The 25,380-nt window shown below is 40.8% G+C and overlaps 1 protein-coding gene across 2 annotated transcripts in view; it reads right to left on the bottom strand.

Moving 5' to 3' along the window:
- LOC122687096 (ATP-binding cassette sub-family C member 4-like) overlaps window positions 1-25,380 on the bottom strand; it is an 860,243-nt gene that overhangs the window by 69,111 nt on the left and 765,752 nt on the right. For both annotated transcript variants that reach the window (XM_043892534.1, XM_043892535.1), the window contains 6 exons: window positions 19,953-20,150; window positions 18,451-18,591; window positions 17,662-17,699; window positions 16,906-17,000; window positions 10,129-10,275; window positions 6,172-6,251 (listed from right to left, as the gene is read on the bottom strand). In XM_043892534.1, coding sequence (XP_043748469.1) covers window positions 6,172-6,251; window positions 10,129-10,275; window positions 16,906-17,000; window positions 17,662-17,699; window positions 18,451-18,591; window positions 19,953-20,150 — 699 coding nt within the window. The remainder of the gene's footprint in view (window positions 1-6,171; window positions 6,252-10,128; window positions 10,276-16,905; window positions 17,001-17,661; window positions 17,700-18,450; window positions 18,592-19,952; window positions 20,151-25,380) is intronic.

The following is a 25,380-nucleotide window of genomic DNA, read 5'->3' as shown; positions in this document are numbered from 1 at the left end:
ATAAAAAAGATAATACTCCACAATCTAATTTGACTGGACAAGTCCAAAATCCTCAGGGTTGGCTGTTACAGAGGACAGGCTGGAACCTGTGGGAAGGTGCTGATGCTGTTCTCCACAACCAGAATTTCTTTTTATTTCAGGGAAGGCTTAGCTCTTAAAGCCTTATAACTGACTGAACTGAGCTCATTGGACTATGTAGGATACTTGTCCCTACTTAAAATCAATTGATTTTGGACTCAATCGCATCTACAAAATACCTACAGAGCAACACACACATCACTTTTTATTGAATAACTGAGGAATGTAGTCTGGTCAAGCTGACACATTAAACTGACCATTAAAAATGGAAATATTCCCCATGTATTTTCATAAGGCTACAAAAGAATTGATGCTTTTGAACTGTGGTATTGGAGAAGACTCTTGAGAGTCCCTTGGACTGCAAGGAGAACCAATCAGTCAATCCTAAAGGAAATCAGTCCTGAATATTCAGGAAGGACTGATGCTGAAGAATAATTAGAAAAAATAAACCTCAACCACTAATTACTCTTCCACATACAAAAATTAGTGCAAGATGCATCAATATCTAAAAACATAGAACATAGAAAGGTATCGTCACACTGCTAAGGATATGCAAAGGTTTCTTAGGATATAAAACATCAACTACAAAAGAAAAAAAAAAGGTAAACATTAGACTTAATTAAAATTAAACCTTGATCTCCACTATGGATATAAACAGCAAGCTACTGATAGGAATATCCACAAAGCACTAGGATTAAATATATATTAAAACTAAACATCCCCAAGAGGGATTTGAGGAAGGGGTTAGGGAAGGGATCAACACCCACAAAGATCTCAAAATGACAAAGTCATTGTTCAGTGGGAGAGGCTGGGATACTCTTTACACACTTTCCCTGACATCTCCTGACATCTCCCTACACATTTTCCTGACACAATAAAAGGCAAGGGTCAGTGACGCTGAGACACATAAAGGCTGTAAAAGCAAGTGACCCATAATAACTTATTATGCTGAGTCTCAGGCTTCGCTCTCAATATCCAGATGCAGTGACCTGTTCTTTTGCACTCCCCTCTCTGGAAAGAAATGACTGAGGACACCTCCTTCATAGTTTCTTTTTCTTGAGCATTTTCACTTCATAAAGCTGCAGTCAGTGTGTTCTATGTGTGCTGAGGAGGGAATGACACACACCCTGGTGGTCCCACCACGGCCGCCATTGGTGGCTCAAGGGCATTTGCCCTTTGTGTCCATGAAAGGATGTGAAGAGTCAGTTGAGTTCTAACAAGCTGCTGATTTTCTTTGTTTTTCCTGAATGAGGGGTGTGTGGGGAATAAATGTTTTGCAACTTAGTTTTCCTCAATAAATCACAGCATCTTGCTGAGGGCAGCTGTGTGCAAGTTCACAAGCTCAGAGCAGTCCCAAACTTTTTTTGGAAAATTAAAATACCTAAATCTAACTTCCATATCTCATCTTCATTTTCACTTGTTTAGCAATAGGAAGACTTCTTGGAGGTGATGATTTCAATGACAAGAATTGTAGATAATTGACACTTCTAACTTAGTTTTATTTGGGACTTTGGCAAATTGTATGAAAATTACATTACTCTGAAATATTTAATGCTCAGTGGTCTATCTTGAAAACAACTGATTTTTATTCTGTGAGTCTACATAAGAAAGTATCCATCAAAATCTCCAAGGACTACAGACCTAGAATCTCTGTGATACAAACTCATGAGATGATATTTATGGGCCTGGAAACTGTCTCTGACAATAATTTTAATACAATATAATGTCACTTTGCCAAAGGCAAAAAGAGAAGAGGGTGGCAAAGAATGAGATGGCTGGATGGCATCACCGACTCAATGGAAATGAACTTGGGCAAACTCCGGGAGATAGTGAGGAACAGGAAGGCCTGGCGTGCTGCAGTTCATGCAGTCACAAAGAGTTGAACATGACTTAGTGAATGAACAACAACAAATGCCACTGTCATCAGACTATTTCTCTTACCTAAAACACACATGTGATATTTTAAAAATAGTTACCCATTACCTAGTGCTCAACATGCATTTAGATATTATGCAAAAAATTAATTAAAATGAATTTCATTTTGCCTTCCCAACAAACCTTAGGAACTGGGTATTATTTTCTCAATTTTACAGAAAGGAGTGTGTGGCTTTGTGGGGTAGAGACGGTAAAAGGAAGAGCCGAGATAGGGGACTGGAAAGGGAGACTGCGGGGCTCTGCACTGACAAACTTTAAAGCTGTTGACATCATGAATGATTATCAGGTGCAATCACACCACATTAACTGACTTTTTATGCTGCTTTCCTTCATCCTTTGAAATGGTGGACAACTCCAATTTGCCCAACCACTCATATAATGTGACTGAACAGGCTGGTAGCTGTGCGTTAGTGTACAGGATGGTGCACAAACTCATGCTCGTCTCTCTGTTGGGATGTGGTCTCTGAGTGACATCACCTGAGGGGATGGACTGAGCTGCAGGGTAGACCACTATTCAGAATCCAAGGTTTTCCTTAGCCACACTTGACATTACTATCACAAAATATTAAATAAATTATCTGAAATTCCATTTAAGGGAATGAGAAGGAATTAGATGAGGGAAAGTATATGGAATAAACACTGTTGAAGTAATAAAAATAAAAATGATCAAGAATCTTCTAAGGTTTATCAAATAAACCAAGGATAAGCAAAATCATAAAAAATGAGTTTGAACACCGGTACACTAACACAGCTGAACAATGCCCTTCCAGACCCTTCCCTTCCCCCCTCTTAGCTGATGATAGAAAGACGGGGTCCCACACAGGAACTCGGCTTCCAGCAGCACCTTCTGCCTCACCATCCACAGTGGCCTTTCCCTCTCATCTGGGATCAAAGGTCACCTCCTAGAAGCTCTGCCACTTCCTGGACCAGGTTCCCTAACTGCCTCCAGCCTCCACATCCAGTTTGCCTTCCAGGACTTCCTCCACAGAGCTCCCACAATTAGGATTCCAAAGCCATCAAGGGGTGAATCTCTAGATGCCTTCTTTCCCTGGGGAGGGAGGAAACCCATGAGGGGAGGGCTTCATGCCTGACTCACCTCTGTACCTCATGGCCTCAATTCTTGCTTGCTGAAGGGAAGGACAGAAGAGAGGGAAAAATCACCCATCATAGCTTATACTCCCCTCCCAGAAACTAAAATCTCAAACAATAGGCAAGAGCTTCTGAGACCCTTCATTCCAGATGGGCCTCTCTCCTGATTCATTCAAACTCCTTTCAGGCTGTCTTCACCTCAACTCCCTTCATGCCTCCCGAATTTACAGCCCTTTGCTAACTACTCCCATCTGAAACCTGCTCCTGGGGTCACCAGATGCTTCCTGATTCCAAATCAACCAACAAATTTCCGTGGACTCACCGCCTCATTTGCACTGAACAGACCTGTCCTTCCTCAGATCTCCACCGCATGTCCTCCTCTCTTTCTTGCTGTTCATTATGTGTCTTCAGTACTTCTCTTCTCTCTCTGCTTTCTCTCTGAATATCAAGCCTTCCCTAAGCTTCTGATCTTGGCTCCTAAAATGCTTTCCTCTCTCTGGGCAATCTTATCCATCCTCACAGGTTTAGCTACTTGCTCAGTCAGTGAAGAATATGCAGGCTCCATGCTCATCCCAAGCCTCTCTGTCAAAGAGCAGATCCTTACTTCTAATGAACTACAGGACACCTCCACCAAAATTCAAGATAATTGAACTACAAGTGGTAGAGAGGGACTGGAAATCAGCTAGACTAGAATTTTCTCTTCTCTTTAATGATAATATTTCCTGCTGAAATCAGGTAGCATCTACCACTGTCCCTCTATATGCCATCCAAAAATATGTGACAAATTCTGATTATGATGACTAACTAACCATATGCTAAGCCATGGTGGAAACCCAACCTTGGCCTAGCTTGCTGTAGCAAAGAAACAGAACTTTTCACAAAATCCTTTCAAAGTAATTTATAATCACTGTCAAAACATGACACTGTTTTTAGGGGAAAATTGTTTCTGGGGATAAATTATGTAGCTAAACTCAGCAGGGCACATTTATAAAATAAGTTTGCAGAAGAGAAAATCAACAATCAGACATCATTGCAGTAAAAGTCCTCTGCCTCTGAGTCTCAGCTTAGTTCTCATTGGTAACAGTGGAAGCCTTGCCCACAGGCTGCACTGTCTGTAGGACACTGTTGCACTGTTCATTACTGCATTTTTGTGTGCAGCTTTTGATAAATGGGCTTCCCTGGTGGCTCAGAGGTTAAAGCAACTGCCTGCAATGTGGGAGACCTGAGTTCGATCCCTGGGTTGGGGAGATCCCCTGGAGAAGGAAATGGCGACCCACTCCAGTATTCTTGCCTGGAAAATCCCATGGACAGAGGAGCCTGGTAGGCTACAGTCCACGGGGTAGCAAAGACTCCGACGCGACTGAGAGACTTCACTTTCACTTTGATAAATGCATTTCATTTCCAAAATTAACACTTGGAAATAAAAAGTAAATTCCCCACAGGCTTAATCACTGTTAAGTAGACAGAATAACAGAGAGAGAGAGAAAAAAAAAAAGTCACTCCATAAGAGCAACAGTACCGAATGTGAGGATGAGAGCTGAGATGACCTAACATTATTTCTTAGAACCTCAAGTTCACAGACAAACTGAGGCTAGATAGAAGGTATTCCTGTAGGTCTCTCTCTCTCTCTCAAGACACCTTAAGACAGAGCAATCAGCTTGTGAAAATAAAAACTCCTCCATAAACAAAAGACATTTTCTGAGATGACTTTGATTCCAGAATGGAATTACTGGCTTAAAAGCTTTTGTGTCTTCAAAGGTGCTCTCTATGGTCCTTCTTGGACTTCTCAGGTGGCTCAGTGGTAAGAATCTGCCTGCAATGCAGCAGACACAGGAGGCACGAGTTTGATCTCAGGGTTAGGAATATCCCCTGAACAAGGAAACGGCAACCTACTCCAGTATTCTTGCCTGAGATATTCCATGGATGGAGGAGCCTGGCAGGCTGCAATCCATGGGGTTACAAAAGAGCCGGACACAACTTAGCAAATAAACAACATTGTCCTTGTTAAAGTATTATTTTCACCTTATTCTTAGCCAAACTTTTCTTTGTAAGTAACCACACGTGGCCTTATCCACATAAAATGGTGCAGCAGATATTTGTCCTCCATGGGAATACAATGCATCATGCTCGTGCTATTGTGTCTGACTCTTTGCAGCCCCATGGACTATAGCCCGCCAGGCTCCTCTGTCCGTGGAATTTTCTAGGCAAGAATACTGAAGTGTGTTGCCATTCCCTTCTCCAGGGCATCTTCCCAACCCAGGGATCTATTCCATGTCTCTTGCATCTCCTGCATTGGCAGAAAAACTGATGCTTTTGCACTGTGGTGTTGGAGAAGACTCTTGAGAGTCCCTTGAACTGCAAAGAGATCCAACCAGTCCATCCTAAAGGAGACCAGTCCTGGGTGTTCATTGGAAGGACTGGTTGTTGAAGCTGAAACCAATACTTTGGCAACCTGATGTGAAGAGCTGACTCATTTGAAAAGACTCTGATGTTGGGAAAGATTGAGGGCAGAAGGAGAAGGGGATGACAGAGGATGAGATGGTTAGATGGCACCACCGACTCAATGGACATGAATTTGGGTAGGCTCTGAGAGTTGGTGATGGACAGGGAGGCCTAGCTTGCTGCATTTCATGGGGTTGCAAAGAGTCGGACATGACTGAGTAACTGAACTGAACTGAGCCACCTGGGAAGCCCAATACAATGCATAATTTAGTTAATCTAGGCTATCTTTCCATGAGAGGTGATTATTTTTATATTATGAAATGTGCTCACAGTAAAGGGAATCCACACCAGACACCTTGGAGGCAGAAGGAGAACCACTTACCCATCATATCATTGCTTCAGACCAACCTTGATGTGACTGTGTAGACACTCCTGCCCCAGGGGTGACTCATTTTAACTCAGGATCCCAATCAGAACTTCACCTTTCTCTCACAAACACAGCCTTTACTGAAGATAACAGGACACATTGCCAGACTGAAAGGCCCACCCTCAGCCCCTATGAAAAATCCTTGAGAAATGGGCACTCTGCTCTTCCCTGTGAGAACTCTGACAGGACTGATACATTACCTGGATGAAATCAAGAAATATCAGGGGCAGCAAGTAATCCATATGCCCAATGTCTTTGGAGAAACGATTCAAAATTCTTCCTGCAAGAACAGGATACGAGAAATTACTCATTTCCTCAGGAGTTTTAAGAGAAATAATTCATGAACATATCAAAACAATATTTTTGAAGACTATGTATTTAGGGACTTCCCTGGTGGTACAGTGTCCCCAGTGCAGGGGACATGTGCTCAATCCCTGGTGCAGGAAGATTCCACATGCCACAGAGCAACTAAGCCTGTGCACCACAACTACTGAAGCTCATGTGCCTAGAGTCTGAGCTCTGCAACAGAAAAAGCAACCACAATGTGAACCCCAGGCACTGCAATGAGGAGTAACCCTTGCTCGCTGTAACTAGAGAAAGCCCATGTGTGGCAACAAAGACCTAATACAACTAAAAATAAATAAATAAATCTTTAAAAAAATAAAGTACTTGCATTAAATATTTAATATATTTGGCTTCCCCAGGGACTCAGTGCTAAAGAATACATCTGCCAATGCAGGAGATAAAAGAAACAGGGGTTCACCCTGGGTCAGGAAGATCCCCTGGAGGAGGAAATGGCAACCTATTCCAGTATTCTTGCATGGAAAATCCCATGGACAGAGGAGCCTGGCAGGCTACAGTCCATGGGACTACAAAAGAGTTGGTCATGACTTAGCAGTAAAACAAAAACAAATTTAATATATTACAAATTCATATGAAATAAGCCAATGTCAGTGGTAAAAACAAAGACAAAATAGGATGATACCTGAGGAGAAACAAAAATACCACCAAATGGCATTGGGTGGGAAATTGAAACTTAGCCCTGCTTTTTAAAAGAATGGGGGAACCTTGTGGCAATATCAGGAAGAATTGGTGGATTTGAGAAAGTTCCCTCCCTTTAGATCCATCCCACCTAAGGCTCACTCCAAGTGCTAAATCTGTAAATAAACAGTTGCAAAATTCCTAAGTTAATCCTAATTGTCACACAAATTTTGCTTTAATTATCAAGATTAATTCTGCCAAGTGATGCTTTCTATAATAAACATAATTATATCCTCTCAGTATTTTTTTTTTCCCTCCAGATGGTTCACAGCACCTCACATTTTGGGAAATTTTGGATTCTGGCCATTTCCAAGTTGTGAGTTTACTACTGCGATAATAAGTTGCTATTTTCAGAGGTGTACCAGGTGTGACAAGCACAGACTTACAAGTAAGCATCTAAGACGACCACAGGGATATGGGCAGAAAAACAGAAATATTACTAAATGACTAAGAATCACTTATTATTTATTTTATTTCCCTTCTCAGAATCCACAGTAATAGTATATCCTTAAGGCTGAAGGATAGAATATAGGAATTTCTGGTAAATATCTGGGGTAAACTAAAAATGTCACATCACTAAACAGAGGATGCTGCAGCCATCAGGACTCTGCAGCCACCCCTGCAAGGGTGGTGAACTCTGAGAAGACTCAGGATGAGAAAGAACAGGACACTGGCCCCAGACAGGGGAGGTGCACACCAAAGGAACTATAACAGGGAGGAACTAATTTGACTTCATGCTGGATCTGTTTCTTTGACCACTGCTAGTCATTGTTTTGGTGAGGGAACCCTGCCCCTCTGCCTGAATGTTAAACTAAAGTGGCTTTTTTCAGCTCACAGGGAGACAATCTGACCCTCACCACCTGTCAGTGGCTTCAGAAAAGAAAAAATGAACAAATACCCTCTTATTGTGTGAGATAAATGGCCTTTTGACTTTACTTCCTCACCTCCTCTCCTCTCTATTCTATAAAAGAACCAGGCATCCAGATCCCAATAAGATGGCCATTTTGAGACATCAGTCTGCCATCTTCTCAGTCTGCCAGATTTCCAAATAAAGTCATTATTCTTTGCCTTAACACATCGTCTGTAAGACTTATCAGCATTGGGAGGCAAGCAGAGCGAGGTTGAACTTAGTAACAAGTAATACCACTCTGTGTGGTTCTCTCTTCATGCCATCACATTCCAGAAACAAAGATACCATAAACAATCTATTATAAATTCTACTTTTGATAACAGAACAGGGAAGAGTTCAAATTTAATATACCAATAAAAGAGTAAATAACTAGCCCCTAAACCTTTGGGTCTATCTTTGCAGTCCTTATTTGGGTTTCTATTTTCTTGAAGGGATGAAGTTCTGATAATAGACACAGGAGGAGGAGACAAGATACACACTGTGTATGCCTGCTGCTCTAGGATTAGTGACCTTAAAGATTTAAACTTGGTTCCAAATCCTTGAACAATAAATCAGCATCTGGAGAAGCCTACAGGTCATCAAAAGCCTGGTTAACAGTGGTCACAAGCTGTAATAACAGAAATTCAGTCCCACCTGATGCTCCCAAATGTACAACTGTAGTTTCCACATTAATAGGAAAAGTAGAGCAACTTCACAGCCATAATAACAAAGATTCTTCCAATTACTTCCTCACACCATTCGTAATAAAATGAGATTGTGTGGGCCTCTGCAGTTTACCATCCTGTGCTCCTCACAGTGCCTGGACTAAAGAACATGTGTTGAATAAATCTGCACAAGATGCTGCACTAAACAGTCTTATTTAATCCTCAAAACAGTCTTGGGAAACAAAAGTGGCAGTGGTTAATTCCATTTCACAGGAGAGAAGTTCCCAGACACCATGTCAACATCCTCACTGAGGTTCACTAGGCACTGACCCTGTGCTAAGCACTGTGAATGTATTAACCTGCTTCATGCCCACAACATCCAGATATCAGTAAGTGTGTGAATAGTATCCTCATTTTATAGGTAAGAAAATTGTGACACAGAGAAATTAAATAACTAACATAGCTAAGAAAATTGAGACACAGAGAAATTAAATAACTAACATGTAAGTATTAACATAACTATAACTGGCTATTACTATTAGTAACTATCTTCAGGACTGAACCAAGAAAGTTGGCTCCAGAGTCCATACTTATGACCATGACAACATCCTTCCTGGAGATTTGCCTGCCCAGTAGTATCTACCTACTTTGATCTTGATCACACAGCTAGTTGATGGCCAGGCCAAGGCTACTGCTGTCCTCCCTCCAGTCACATCCCTGCCTCAACCTGTCCTTTCAATCATGACCTGCAAAAACAAAGCCACCCTGGGCCTCAGCACAAGTCTAACCAACTGAATAGAGTGGGTATGTGCACTGATGAACTAGTTTTTCATAGGAACCCAGGTCAGGAGGCTACCTTCCAAAGCAAGACAAGTTGAAGGCCTCAGGGTGGAGGAAGCAACCACTAGGAACCCTTCAGGGACACTCTTACTTAATAAAGAAGATGCACCTGCTACATACCATAAGACATCTTTAATGTAACCAAAAGTCCATTGTAAAACTAGAGAGTTGATTTTATTGAAGAGGATGTTTACATTTCACTGATTTTGTATTTTAATTAATCTTACATTACCATTTAGGTAAAACTCAAAATATGAGCACATGTCAGAGCTCTGTGGTCCCAGAAATGGATGGGCAATGAAAGAAAGAAACACACAGCCTGTCTTCTGTAGAGATGTTCCTGGAAGATGGTCCTTCCTAGTTAGCTTAACACTATGTAACACAGCCGATGTTTTAACAACTAGTCAAAAACATCTCAACACGTTTTCATCATATGTTGGGTGTTTCATATGCCACATAACAAATGGACTCCTAAATCATCCTGCAAAGTAAACATTCATGTAATTTTACAGACATGCATAAATTGGAATAAAAGCTTATATGTTCCTATATTCATATTTTCTCTGGTAGGAAAAATTACCAGTGAAGCTTTTTGTAGAAAATGAATAAACATACACAGTAATTTTCTTCCAAGCATCTCTTCCACTTTCAAATATGAAAATGCAAATAGGCACTTAATGTGTTAACAAGACATTCATTAAGAAATTTGGTGTCTGACTTACCTATTGGATTTTTATGGAAGAACAACACCGGAGCTCTTAAAATGGACTCCAACATTTTGTTGTGCAAAGCTTGTGAAGAATTAGCAAGGATGTAGAATATCAACAGAGACCTTGTGATGCCCAAAAGGACAGTAGACACAGTTAACCCTGAAATGAAGAAGCATCACTCAGCACAAGATCTCTGTCTTATCCTCAATCATACTAGAGTATGGCAGGCAGTTTAAAAAGATACTGTGCATTTTATTCTATAAATAAAAGTTGTATAGAGATTTACATATATACAGAATAAAAAACAGGTTATCTAAGAGTTATCTAAGAGTTTAATGCTTTCAAAAATATATTTATAAAGAAAAATATGAAAATCACTGTTTTCCTCCCACTAAATACAAACAACATGGGGGAAAAATCATGTGTAAGCTACAGCTTCATTCTAGGCTTGCCTAATTCAATTACAAGTTCTAATAAAACTTATAAGAAAGATAATTATACAAGTAGCTGATCTTCCTTTCTCCACATTTCAAATCTCATTATTTACAACATGTCCCATAATCTAAAAGTAAGGTATACTTTGGTGAAAGTGAAAGTGTTAGTTGCTCAGTCAAGTCATACTCTTTGCGACCCCATGGACTGTAACCCTCAGGCTCCTCTATCCATGGAATTCTCCAGGCTAGAATACTGGAGTGAATTGCTATTCCCTTCTCCAATGCTTTGCTACCAGCACATGAATTAACAGGGAAAAGGAGAAATGATCTACCATTTCCTTGTAATTTACAAGGAAATATACTTCCATGTAAAGTAGCTTTTTAAGAACTTATTGTATAACACAGGGAACTCTACTTAACATTCTGTGGTGAGCTAATTGGGAAGGAAATCCAAAGAGAGGATATATGTTCAACTGGTTCACTTGGCTGTACAACAGAAATTAACACAACATTGGAAAGCAACTATAATAAAAATTAATAAAAATTTAAAATATTAAAAATAAAATAGCTACTTTCATGCCCAAGTAGCTATAAAAAGCATGAAAAGACCATGTTAAGTTGCAAGTGGACAATCTCTTTCATAACTGAACTGCAAGAAACTACAAATTATATTTTGACATGAGATAATCTAAACAAGATAATCTAGTCTCTCACTATTTATAGAACCCCAAAGCATTTGTAATAATCATTTAAAGTTATGCCTTATCAATGACATAAATGAGCACTACTATGCATATAAAAATTAAAATAGCCCTCCAAACATCTCTTCAACTCACAATGCTATATACAGTAGGTAAAATTCGACAACATATATTCCACCAAGTACTTTTTTCCATTCAGCTGCCACATCAGTATTATTTAAATTCTGAAAACTAGTTATATTCTTGAATTCCATCAACAGGCATTTGCCTTAGCCCACAATCCTATATGAATGTGTAATAGAATCCCGTCCATCTTCTTTAAGCCCTCATTGTCCATCAGTTCAGAAACAGCTGGTAGATTCAAGTTTCTTATCAAGTGATCAATAAAATAAATACAAAATTTCAATGAGTGGATTTTTATATAACTTAAAAGTCCGTCTAGTCAAGGTTATGGTTTTTCCAGTGGTCATGTATGGATGTGAGAGTTGGACTGTGAAGAAAGCTGAGTGCCGAAGAATTGATGCTTTTGAACTGTGGTGTTGGAGAAGACTCTTGAGAGTCCCTTGGACTGCAAGGAGATCCAACCAGTCCATCCTAAAGGAGATCAGTCCTGAGTGTTCATTGGAAGGACTGATGCTGAAGCTGAAGCTCCAATACTTTGGCCACTTCATGCGAAGAGCTGACTCATTGGAAAAGACCCTGATGCTGGAAGGGATAGGGGGCAGGAGGAGAAGGGGACGACAGAGGATGAGATGGCTGGATGGTATCACCGACTTGATGGACATGAGTTTGGGTAAACTCCGGGGGTTGGTGATGGACAGGGAGGCCTGGCATGCTGAGATTCATGGGGTCACAAAGAGTCGGACACGACTGAGTGACTGAACTGAACTGAACTGAATTCTTTGCAGAAAGATTTTCCAAGCATTTCCTGTGAGGATATTTAAATTTTTACTTATTTAAAAAAATTATTGGGGTATATAGTTGCCTTACAATGTTGTGTTATTTTCTGCTGTTCAACAAAGTAAATCAGCTATATGCATACATATATCCCTTCCCTCTTGGACCTCCCTTCCCCCAATCCCTCCCCTCTAGGTCATCGCAGAGCACTGAGCTGAGCACCCTGTGCTATACAGCAGCTTCCCACTCACTATCTGTTTTACATATGGTAGTGTATATATGTCAATCCTAGTGTTCCAATTCATCTCCCTCACTTCCCCACTCCTGCTCTGTGCCCAAATATCTATTTGCTACATCTACAACTCTATTCATCCCCTGCAAGTAGGTTCATCTGTACCATATTTCTCGATTCCATGTTGTTGCTCAGTTACCAAGTCGCATTCAACACTTCATAACCCCATTAACTGCAGCACACCAGGCTTCCCTGTCCCTCACCATCTCCCAGAGTTTACCCAAGTTCATGAATTGGTGATGCCATCCAACCAGCTCATCCTTTGTCACCCTGTTGTCCTTCTGCCTTCAACCTTTCCCAGCATCAGGTTCTTTTCCAGTGAGTCAGCTGCTTGCATCAGGAGGCCAAAGTATTGGAGCTTCAGCTTCAGCATCAGTACTTCCAATGAGTATTCAGGTTGATTTCCTCTAAGACAGACTGTTTTGATCTCCCTGCTGTCCAAGAGACTCTCAATCTCAAGTCTTCTCTAACACCACAGTTCTAAAGCATCAATTCTTCAGTGTTCAGCCTTCTTTATAGTCCAGCTCTCACATCCGTACATGACTCCTGGAAAGACCATAGCCTTGAGTATACGGCCCTTTGTCAGCAAAGTGATGTCACTGCTTTTTAACACACTGTCTCGATTTGTCATAGCTTTCCTGCCAAGAAGCAATTGTCTTCTAATTTCATGGCTGCAGTCTCCATCTGCAGTGATTTTAGAGCCCAAGAAGAGGAAATCTGTCACTTTTCCCTTCTGTTTGCCATGAAGTGATGGGACTGGATCCCATGATCTTAGTTTTTTGTTTTTTTTTTTTTAATATTCAGTTTTACAGGCTCTTTAGTTCTTTTTTGCTTTCTGCCATTAGAGTGGTATCACCCACATATCTGAGGTTGATATTCTCCAGCATTCTTGATTGCAGTGTAACCCATCCAGCCTGGCATTTCATCCAGCATTTCATCCAGCCTGTGTATAAGTTAAATAAATGGGGTAACAATAAATAGTCTTGTTGTACTCCTTTCTCAATCCTGAACCAATCAGTTGTTCCATACAGGGTTCTAACTGTTGCTTCTTGACCTGCATACAGGTTTCTCAGGAGACAGGTAAGAAGGTCTGGTATTCCCATCTCTTTAAGAGTTTTCCATAGTTTTTTATGACAAACACAGTCAAAGGCTTTAGCTTAGTTACTGAAACAGAGGTAGATGCTTTTCTGGCATTCCCTTGCTTTCTCTATGATCCAGCCAATGTTGGCAATTTGATCTCTGGTTCCTCTGCCTTTTCTAAATGCATCTTGAACATCTGGAAGTTCTCAGTTCATATGATGCTGAAACATAGCTTGAAGGATTTTGAGCATAACATTAGTAGCATGGGAGATGAGTGCAATTGTCTGGTGGATTGAACATTCTTTAGTACTGCCTTTTGGGAATTGGGATGAGGATTGACTTTTTCCAGTCCTGTGGCCACTGCTGGATTTTCAAAATTTGCTGACATATTGAGTGCAGCAATTTAAATCTTTTAGGATTTTAAATAGCTCTGCTGGAATTCCAATCACCTCTAGAAGCAGCTATGCTTCATAAGGCTTACTTGACTTCACACTCCAGAATGTCTGACTCTGAGTGAGACACTACATCATAGTGATTATCCAGGTCATTAAGATTTTTATTATATAGTTCTTCTGTGTATTCTTCCATCTCTTCTTGATATCTTCTGCTTCAGTTAGCTCTTTGTCATTTCTGTCCTTTATTGTGCCCACCTTCAGATGAAATGTTCCTTTGATACTTCCAAGTTTCTTGAAGATATCTCTAGCCTTAACCTTTCTGTTGTTTTTCCTCTATTTCTTTGTATTGTCCATTGAAGAAGGGCTTCCAGTCTCTCCTTGCTATTCTCTGGAACTCTGCATTTAGTTCTAGGAGGGCTTCTAGGTCTTCATAGAACTGATCAACTTCAGCTTCTTCGGCATAAGTGGTTGGAGCATAGACTTGTATTACTGAGATGTTGAATGGTTTATCTTGGAAATGAACCAAGATCATTCTGTCATTTTTAAGGTTGAACCCAAGAACTGCATTTTGGACCCTTGTTGATTATGAGGGCTATTCCATTTCTTCTAAGCAATTCTTGCCCACAGTAGTAGATATAATGGTCATCTGAATTAAATTCACCCATTCCGGTCCATTTTAGTTCACTGATTCCTAAGATGTTCATGTTTACTCTTACCATCTCCTGCTTGACCATATCCAATTTACCTTGATTCATGGATCTAACATTCAAAGTTCCTGTGCAATACTGTTCTTTACAGCAGAAGATTTTACTTTCCCCAACAGACACATCCACAACTGAGCATCGTTTCCACTTTGACCCAGATACTTCATTCTATCTGGAGCTATTAGTAGTTGTCTTCTGCTCTTCCTCAGTAGCTTATTGGACACCTTCTGACCTGGGGGGCTAATCTTTTGGTCTTATATCTTTTTGCCTTTTTATGCAGTTCATGGGTTTCTCATGGCTAGTACACTGGAGTGGTTTGCCATTTTCTCCTCCAGTGGATTACATTTTGTCAGGACTCTCCACTATGACCCGTCTGTCTTAGGTGGCCCTACATGGCATAGCTCATAGCTTCATTGAGTTATGCCAGCCCCTTCACCATGACAAGGCAGTGATCCATGAAGAGGCTAGATTCCATATATATGCATTAATACAAGGATTTTTTCTATTTCTGACTTACTTTATTTTGTATGACAGATTCTAGGTCTATCCACCTCTCGACAAATGACCCAATCTCATTCCTTTCTATGAATAAGTAATATTCCAGTGTACATGTGTGTTAGTCATTCAGTCATGTCCAACTCTTTGCAACCCCATGGACTGTAGCCTGCCAGGTTCCTCTGTCCATGGAATTCTCTGAGCATAAAATACTGGAGTGGGTTGCCACTCCCTTATCCAGGGGTTGTTCCTGACCCAGGGATGAAACTCAGGTCTTCAGCATTGCAGGCAAATTCTTTACCATTTGAGCTACCTGGGGGAGCCACCCTCCCCTGATCCAGTGTATATATGTATCACAAATGAGATGAAAAGGCAGCCCTGAGAATGGGAGAAAGTAATTACAAAATAAGTAACTAACCAAGGATTAATCTCCACAATATACAAACAGCTCATGCAGCTTAATACCAAAAAAACCAAACAACCCAATATAAAAATAGGTTGAAGACCTATATAGAACTTTCTCCAAAGAAGACATACAGATGGTCAAGAGGCACATGGAAAGATGCTCAATATTGTTATTTGAGAAATGCAGATCAAAACTATAATAAAGTATTACTTCACACAAGTCAGAATGGCCCTCATAAAAAATATACAAACAATAAATGCTAGGGAAGGTATGGAAAAAGAGAACCTTCTTGCACTGTTAGTAGGAATGTAAATTGCTACAGTCATTATGGGGAACAGTACGTAGGTTCCTTAAAAAATTGAAAATAGAACTACCATATGACCCAGCAATCCCACTACTGGGCATATACCCTGAGAAAACCATAATTCAAAAAGATACATGCACCCATGTTCATAGCAACACTATTTACAAAAGCTAGGACATGGAAGCAACCTAAACATCCATCAACAGATGAATGGATAAAGAAAGCATTTAAAATTTTTATTAAAGACATCCTTTAAATATATATATTAATTATATTATATTTAATATATTAATTAGTATATATTAATTATATATTAATAATAAATTATTTTATATAATAATTATTGTTAATATATTAATTTATATAATTAATATATAATAATAATTTATATATATATATCCTAAATACTCTTGTGAATAGAGAGAGTCATGTTAATAGTTAATTAGTCTGGAAAGCCAAATTTTGAATTAATCACACAGTTGAGGAGGAGATAACACTGTGATCTCAGGGTAAGAAAGAGAAGGAATCCTAATTCCAGACACTGGATTTTCCCTGCTTAGCTTCTCAAGTTATGAGTGAAGCCCAGGAGATGAGCAGTGTGGAAAGGGGAGCTTTGCATACCTGGGAGGGAATAATGCTTTCATTTGCAGCCCATGCCGCCAGAGGATTTCATCCAAGATCAATAACAGTCTGGTTTATTCAGACAGAATTGGAACAACCTGAACCACAGGGTGGGGATTTATTTCTATTCCTTGTCCATCCATATAATGATATAAGATTTAGCTAAAGCACTTATTAGAATACACAGTAGCTACATATTTCCAGTGGCTGATTTTCTCAATATGCAATCCTGGTTTAACTACCAAAATTCAGTATGGAACAAGTTAAGAGTCTTCATTCAACCATTTTTCTTCTAGTAGATCTTTAAAATATTTATTCTAATTAATTCACAGAGTAAATGCAATTCAGATACTTAATCTATTAAGGCATTACTGAATTACTCTGGAAGCCCTCTTGCTCATACAGACTCACTGTAAGCACCTTAAACTCTGGTATTATAGAGCATATGACTCAACTTTACCTGAATAAACTCCTAAGTACCAGTTCAGAATGAATACTACATCTTCATCTTCTTTTACATATACCCCAAAATACAGTTCATTTTGTACTTTTGCCCTATGGAACAGGAAGTAAAAAATATTACACTATAGATATACATAGAATTTACACAAATATCACAAAAAAATTACCTCAATTCAAGAAATGTATATTATGCTGGAAAGTGTTTCCCAGCTTGAAAGGCCCTGTGTGTATCTCCCTTTTAAAAATCTGAATCACGACTTTCAGTTTTCAAAATTATCTGGGTAGACAGACTTAGAAAATGAACTTATGGTTGCCAAGAGAAAGGATAGTTAGGATGTTTGGATGCTCATCCACACACTGCTATATTTAAAACAGGGAACCGACAAGGGCTTATTGTATAACACATGGAACTCTGCCCAATGTTATGTGGCAGCCTGGATGGGAGGGAATTTTGGGGGAGAATGGATACACGTATGTGTATGGCTGCATCCCTTCACTGTTCATATGAAACTGTCACAACATTGTTGATCAGCCATATCCCAAAACAATATTAAAAGTTCAAAAAAAGAAAAGAAAAATTGTCTGTGAAGAATCTATCACATACTACCCACAGGAACTTTCATTTTTCTCCAGGGAAACTACGTGAGGGTCAGAAGAGGAGGCTGAACTAGCCCCATCTCCACCCCTGACTCTGTGGGAAAGTGAGGTTCGTGTAGATTTCACAGCACTTTGGGTCAGACCAGGAATCACTCACCAGAATGCAAGCCACCAGTCCTGCAGGGCGTAGGTGACCTGGAGCAGGAAACACAGTCACTCAGATACTGACGTCACTGAGCCTCACCCCGCTCACAGGATGGGGGAGGGGAAGGCTCCAGGACACGGAGGCAGTCCTTCCAGCTCAGGTCTGCGCCGAGACCCTCACCCCGATGAGCACAGGTTAGGGGAAGGCACCTTACATGTTAATATCTTAAAAGAAATCCCCTTTTCCCTAGAAGACTTTGCTCCCCAAATATAATGTACTTCAATGCAAATCCAAGTGGACTCCAAAGTCAGTAATAACAGAACAAATGTTGGGATTTTTCAAAGCAAAAAGCTTGACAGGTACAGTGATGGTCAGTTCTGGGTGTCAGCTTGGCTGGGCCAATCTCCAGTGATTCAATTAAATACTCGTCTAGATGTTGCTGTGAAGGTATTTTGTGGATGTGACTCACATCCATCATCAGAACTTAAGTAGAGGAGATCACTCTCAACACTGTGGTTGCCTCATCCAGTCAGTCAAAGGCCCTTAGAGCAAAATCTGAGACTTCCTGTAGGAGGAAGAAATCCTATCTCAAGACAGCAGGGTCAGCTCCTGTCTGAGGTTCCAGCCTGCAGGCCTGCCTTTCTGATCTCACATTCACCAAGCTAGGCCCACAACTGCATGAGCCAAGTCTTTGAGATAAATCTCTTAATACAAATATCTTAAAATAATTATAAAATACAGTATAAATAGTATGTAAATATCAAGCCAAGTACACAAACCAAAATAAACGCCCTTACGTACCTGAGCTGCGATGTTTACTAGAATAAGGAAAATGATGACAGACCAGTCAGCACTATCTGTGAAGTAATTCTTATAGGTCTTAAAACCAACTTTTCCTTCCAAATGGTCCTCTAGAGGTAGTGTAACCTGTATATTCTCCGTCTAGAAGTGGAAAATGGCAGTGAGAGATGAAATTTTAAAAAATGAACCCCAAATTTCAAGAGTTCAACAATGTCTTCCACTGTAAAGCTGTGCGAATCAGACATATCCCACACACTGGTAGAAGTGCAGGATAGTCCATCTCCATATGGGTGTGGGAATATCTGGCCAAATCATATATGTGTTTACCCCTGGACCCAGCCATCCCACTCATAGGAATCTATGAGAAATAATAGATTCTCATAGAATAGAAACTCATTCACATGAGGTTGTTCACTGTCGGAGAGCTTTGCCTAAAATAGCACATGACTCTCAACACACACAGAACAAAATCAATTAATGTATAATGTAAAAACTTCCTCTAAAATAACAGACACAATGATATGGAGCTAATGTATCCCTCTAGATCACTGTGTCATTCATTCATAGAAATATAAAACATACTTGGGGCTCAAAACATTAGCCAAATACAGTAAACTGAGTTCACAGAGAGTAAGAGTAAATAGGAGTTTACATACCACGTTGCAAGCGTATCACCTGAATATTTGGTTCCTAAATTTCAGAGAGTGATTCCTGAGTTTAGAAAGTGAACAACTAATCCAAATACTTATCAGAATCATCCAGGCTCCTGGGTTTGGATATCAAGGAATATCTGTGTATATTTTTAAGGGAGATCTAGTGCATTTCTGCAATTCTGTCTGGAGGACTTAGAATGCATTATAGAGTCAGAGGAGGCTAGGATGTCCTCAGCTCTACCCCGGCCACTGGGATTCAAGGTCGATGAGGTGTGGTTCTCAGTTTTGAAGGGTAATAAAGGAGGATGGGAACTAACAGCAAAGTGTCTACCGTGTGTCAGGTCCTTTGCACATGTTACCTCTGGCCTATCACAAACCATCTGACACAGAGACAAGTTAATACCATCAGTCAGATGCAGTGCTAGAACATTCCAACATACACGAAAAGTAGCTGATTTAACGTGGCAACAGCAGGACTCAGTCTAAGGGGGTCTTCACATTAAGCCTCTGGATGCATAAAGGAAGCCGGGGGCAACCAGCATGAGTAGGATGTAACTAAGGTAAACTGAAGAGTTCTCAATTAGTATGAGCCACATTCACTAAGAAATTCATAGCAGTGCAACCACTACTGATCTCCATAAGATTCTCCATCCTACACTCAAAGGGGAACCTCAAGCAGGCTTGCTCCCCTCATGCTCTTCTAACTCTACCAATTCCATGGAACAAGACTTTGGGAAACTTGGGGTCTACTTTGGGACAAATGAAGATGTCATGAGCAGAGCAGACTGAAGGTCCTTGAGACCACCAAGAGCAGGCAGACTCGGGTGTGTTGCAGGATGAGAAACTCACTTCTTGGTCCTCTTGAGCTGTATCTTTCAAAGAGGGCCTGGGGGACTGGAGAGACTGAACCAAAGACTCAGAGATCACAGAGGGAGTTCCTGGAACTGCAGATGGTTCAGACTGCTCATTGCCCTTCTCAAAAAGGGAAAAAATATCGATCCCGGATTTCAGGAACTCAGAGTAAGTTCCTCTTTTCACCGTTATCCCCTAAAATAAAAAATTTGAGAGAAATTAATTTATATTTGATAATGTTAAACCAACCTAAATACTAATGAAGAAAAGTTATCTGGTCTTAAATTATGATTTTTGAAAAAAAATGATGCCTGGGTCTAGAATTCTTGTTGAGAAATCTAGCTCAGTCAACTCAGTATGGAACTGAGCATTGCATTCTCTGCCAAATCCTGTCCCTGTGTTAGGTGCTGGGGGATATGAAAGAAACATGTGTTCACATGTTAAAAATGGAGGCCACTGACATGACTACCCTGGGCACTTATGGAGGATCAGGACAGTCTTTTTAGACAACATGGGAATTGAGAGAAGCCTCATATGACAATTATAGGAAAGAAATTTATACTTAACCCAGAGTGGGCACAAGTACATCTGCATACAGGTAAGAGTCACTCATTAAATCTTCACTGACCACTGTCACTGTCATACTATCATGTGCCCAGCCGGGATAATAGGAACCAGCCCTGGACTGAAAATCCATGAGAGGCATCTCCATGGTCTCTACAACTGCCCCCACACACTCAGCAAGTTCCCAACTGAAAATTCAATATTCCATCTGATAAAGTAATTAAACAAGGAGGTCCTGGAGCTGGGGTGGCTCTGAAGCCTTGGCAGTCTGTGTCCACAAACCAAAACCTAAGCCAGAATCAATGCACTCAGATCCGAGAAAAAACTTAGGAACGATCAACCACAAGCAGCCAACGAGGCTTCCCCAAATCAAACAACTGCTTAAAATACAGCCAATCAAATAATTTTCTTTGAACACATGTGACATATCCTTGCACAGTTTCTCTCCCTTACAAAGTCATATAAAATAATGTCTACAGATGTTTTACTATTTTCTGACCCCATGAAACCATAGTTAGCTGATTCCCTCAGTAGCAAGTAAAACATTAGGGAAAAAAAAATCTCAGGATGCAAAACTCATCAAATGAGCAGCTCTGGTCGAGGCAACTCAGGTGGAAGATGACCAGGACCCTCACTGGGACCCCTCTCACCCTTTCCCCTGAGGGGGTCCACTGGGAGAAATGCAGGGAAGCATCAGAGTACCATCTGATACTGCAGAACTAGAAAATGATGCAGGATATATTGTGTCGTGTTCCACTTGGGAGGCGAAATTCACACACTTCTTTAGCGAAATTACCACTCAACACATCAAATCTGTAATATGCAAATTTAAATGACTGGTGGTACAAAGACAGAAATTTCACTCAACAGTCAAGCACTGACAGTTCCAGGGGCATGAAGGGACAGCCATCCCCCGTCTGCTGTGAGAGAGGGACATGAGTGAGGATGGACCCCAACTCATGCAGGGGTGCTCACCAGTAGACAAATAGTTGTTTTATTAGTACTAAACTTGGGGGTAATATCCTCAAAGGAAGCACTAAGCGGACCCCAAAAAATCTAGAGATGGGCTAAATAGGTTATAATCCTGCCCACTGATCCTGTGCTCATAACACAGTCAACATTGGGGTTGACACACTAGAATCGCCTCCTCTGCACGTGAAATCAACTGCTCTCAAACTTGAGAAACCTTCAGTTCAGTTCAATCACTAGTCGTGTCTGACTCTTTGTGACCCCAGGCACGCCAAGCCTCCCTGTCCATCACCAACACCTGGAGTTTACACAAACTCATGCCCATCGAGTCGGTGATGCCATCCAGCCACCTCATCCTATGTCGTCCCCTTCTCTTCCTGCCCCCAATCCCTCCCAGCATCAGGGTCTTTTCCAATGAGTCAACTCTTCGCATGAGGTGGCCAAAGTACTGGAGTTTCAGCTTCAGCATCAGTCCTTCCAATGAACACCCAGGACTGATCTCCTTTAGGATGGACTGGTTGGATCTCCTTGCAGTCCAAGGGACTCTCAAGAGTCTTCTCCAACACCACAGTTCAAAAACATCAATTTTTCGGTGCTGAGCTTTCTTCACAGTCCAATTCTCACATCGATACATGACCACTGGAAAAACCATAGCCTTGACCAGATGGACGTTTGTTGGCAAAGAAATGTCTCTGCTTTTTAATATACTATCTAGCTTAGTCATAACTTTCCTTCCAAGGAGTGAGCATCTTTTAATTTCATGGCTGCAATCAGCATCTGCAGTGATTTTGGAGCCCTCCAAAATAAAGTCTGACACTGTTTCCACTGTTTCCCCATCTATTTCCCATGAGGTGATGGGACCAGATGCCATGATCTTAGTTTTCAGAATGTTAAGCTTTAAGCCAACTTTTTCACTCTCCTCTTTCACTTTCATCAAGAGGCTTTTTAGTTCCTCTTCACTCTCTGCCATAAGGGTGGTGTCATCTGCATATCTGAGGTTATTGATATTTCTCCCGGCAATCTTGATTCCAGCTTGTGCTTCTTCCAGTCCAGCGTTTCTCATGATGTACTCTGCATATAAGTTAATTAAGCAGGGTGACAATATACAGCCTTGACATACTCCTTTTCCTATTTGGAACCAGTCTGCTGTTCCATGTCCAGTTCTAACTTTTGCTTCCTGACCTGCATAAAGGTTTCTCAACAGGCAGGTGAGGTGGTCTGGTATTCCCATCTCTTTCAGAATTTTCCACAGTTTATTGTGATCCAAAGAGTCAAAGGCTTTGGCATAGTCAATAAAGCAGAAATAGATGTTTTTCTAGAAGTCTCTTGCTTTTTTGATGATCCAGCAGATATTGACAATTTGATCTCTGGTTCCTCTGTCTTTTCTAAAACCAGCTTGAACATCTGGAAGTTCTTGGTTCACATATTGCTGAAGCCTGGCTTGAGCATTACTTTTGAGCATTACTTTACTAGCATGTGAGATGAGTGCAATTGTGTGGTAGTTGGAGCATTCTTTGGGATTGCCTTTCTTAGGGATTGGAATGAAGACTGGCCTTTTCCAGTCCTGTGGCCACTGCTGAGTTTTCCAAATTTGCTGGCATATTGAGTGCAGCACTTTCACAGCATCATCTTTCAGGATTTGAAATAGCTCAACTGGAATTCCATCACATCCACTAGATCTGTTGGTAGTGATGCTTTCTAAGACCCACTTGACTTCACATTCCAGGATGTCTGGCTCTAGGTGAGTGATCACACCATTGTGATTATCTGGGTCATAAAGATCTTTTTTGTACAGTTCTTCTGTGTATTCTTGCCACCTCTTCTTAATATCTTCTGCTTCTGTTTGGTCCATACAATTTCTGTCCTTTTTCGAACCCATCTTTACATGAAATGTTCCCTTGGTATGTCTAATTTTCTTGAAGAGATCTCTAGTCTTTCCCATTTTGTTGTTTTCGTCTATTTCTTTGCATTGATCGCTGAGGAAGGCTTTCTTATCTCTCCTGGCTATTCTTTGGAACTCTGCATTCACATGGGAATATCTTTCCTTTTCTCCTTTGCTTTTTGCTTCTCTTCTTTTCACAGCTATTTGTAAGGCCTTCTCAGACACCCATTTTACCTTTTTCATTTCTTTTTCATGGGGATGGTCTTGATCCCTGTCTCCTGTACAATGTCACGAACCTCCATCCATAGTTCATCAGGCACTCTGTCTATCAGATCTAGTCCCTTAAATTTATTTGTCACTTCCACTGTATAGTCATAAGGGATTTGATTTAGGTCATACCTGAATGGTTTAGTGGTTTTCCCTACTGTCTTCAGTTTAAGTCTGAATTTGGCAATTAGGAGTTCATGATCTGAGCCCAGTCAGCTCCTGGTCTTGTTTTTGCTGACTGTATAGAGCTTCTCCATCTTTGGTTGCAAAGAACATAATCAATCTGATTTCAGTGTTGACCATCTGGTGATGTCCATGTGTAGAGTCTTCTCTTGTGTTCTTGGAAGAGGGTGTTTGCTATGACCAGTGCATTCTCTTGGCAAAACTCTATTAGCCTTTGCCCTGCTTCATTCCGAACTCCAATGTCAAATTTGCCTGTTACTCCAGGTGTTTCTTGACTTCCTACTTTTGCATTCCAGTCCCCTATCATGAAAAGGACATCTTTTTTGGGTGTTAGTTCTAAAAGCTCTTGTAGGTCTTCATAGAATGATTCAACTTCAGCTTCTTCAGCATTACTGGTTGGGGCATAGGCTTGGATTACCGTCATATTGAATGGTTTGCCTTGGAAATGAACAGAGATCATTCTGTCGTTTTTGAGATTGCATCCAATTGCATTTTGGACTCTTGTTGACCATGATGGCTACTCCATTTCTTCTAAGGGATTCCTGCCCATAGTAGTAGATATAATGGCCATCTGAGTTAAATTCACCCATTCCAGTCCATTTTAGTTTGCTGATTCCTAGAATGTTGACATTCACTCTTGTCACCTCCTGTTTGACCACTTCCAATTTGCCTTGATTCATGGACCTAACATTCCAGGTTACTATGCAATATTGCTCTTTACAGCATTGGACCTTGCTTCTATCACCAGTCACATCCATAACTGGGTATTGCTTTTGCTTTGGCTCCATTCCTTCATTCTTTCTGGAGTTATTTCTCCACTGATCTCCAGTAGCATATTGGGCAGCTACTGGCCTGGGGAGTTCCTCTTTCAGTATCCTATCATTTTGCCTTCTCCTACCGTTCATGGGGTTCTCAGGGCAAGAATACTTAAGTGGTTTGCCACTCCCTTCTCCAGTGGACCACATTCTGTCAGACCGCTCCACCATGACCTGACCATCTTGGGTGGCCCAACATGGCATGGCTTAGTTTCATTGAGTTAGACACAACTGTGGTCCTGTGATCAGATTGGCTAGTTTTCTGTGATTATGGGAAACCTTAGCCTCCACCTATTCATAGAGGAGTGTAGAAGGGCTGACACATGGAACTGCTTCTAAAGAGGCAGGGGTTCTGTATCTTAATAATCTTTCTTAGAGCAGAGATTCATTTCAGAAGTCAGGGATCTAGCCAAGGGACTGTGGAGCAGTCAGTGGTTAACAACAGAGGTGATGAGGCCCAGAGGTAAATGAGCCAAGGAATGAAGCATCAAACAACCTCTAAGTCTGAATACTCACTACTCTCCACCCCACCACCAACCATGCTAAGAGTTGTGGCTTGGATGGTGCTCCCTCCTCAAAAAGATGTGCTCAAACATGACACCTGTGGATGTGACCTTATTTGGATACAAGGTCTTCGCAGATGTAATCAAGTTAAGATGAGGTCACACTGGAGCAGGGTGACCCTACAGCCAGTAAGACCTATGTTGCTATGAGAACAGAAGAGAACCAGACTGACTCGGGGAAA

Source organism: Cervus elaphus, chromosome 30 (assembly GCF_910594005.1).
Source record: "Cervus elaphus chromosome 30, mCerEla1.1, whole genome shotgun sequence".
Taxonomy (NCBI): Eukaryota; Metazoa; Chordata; class Mammalia; order Artiodactyla; family Cervidae; genus Cervus; species Cervus elaphus.
The sequence above is the reverse complement of the archived record's forward strand: the minus strand, read 5'-3'. Positions and strand labels throughout refer to the sequence as shown.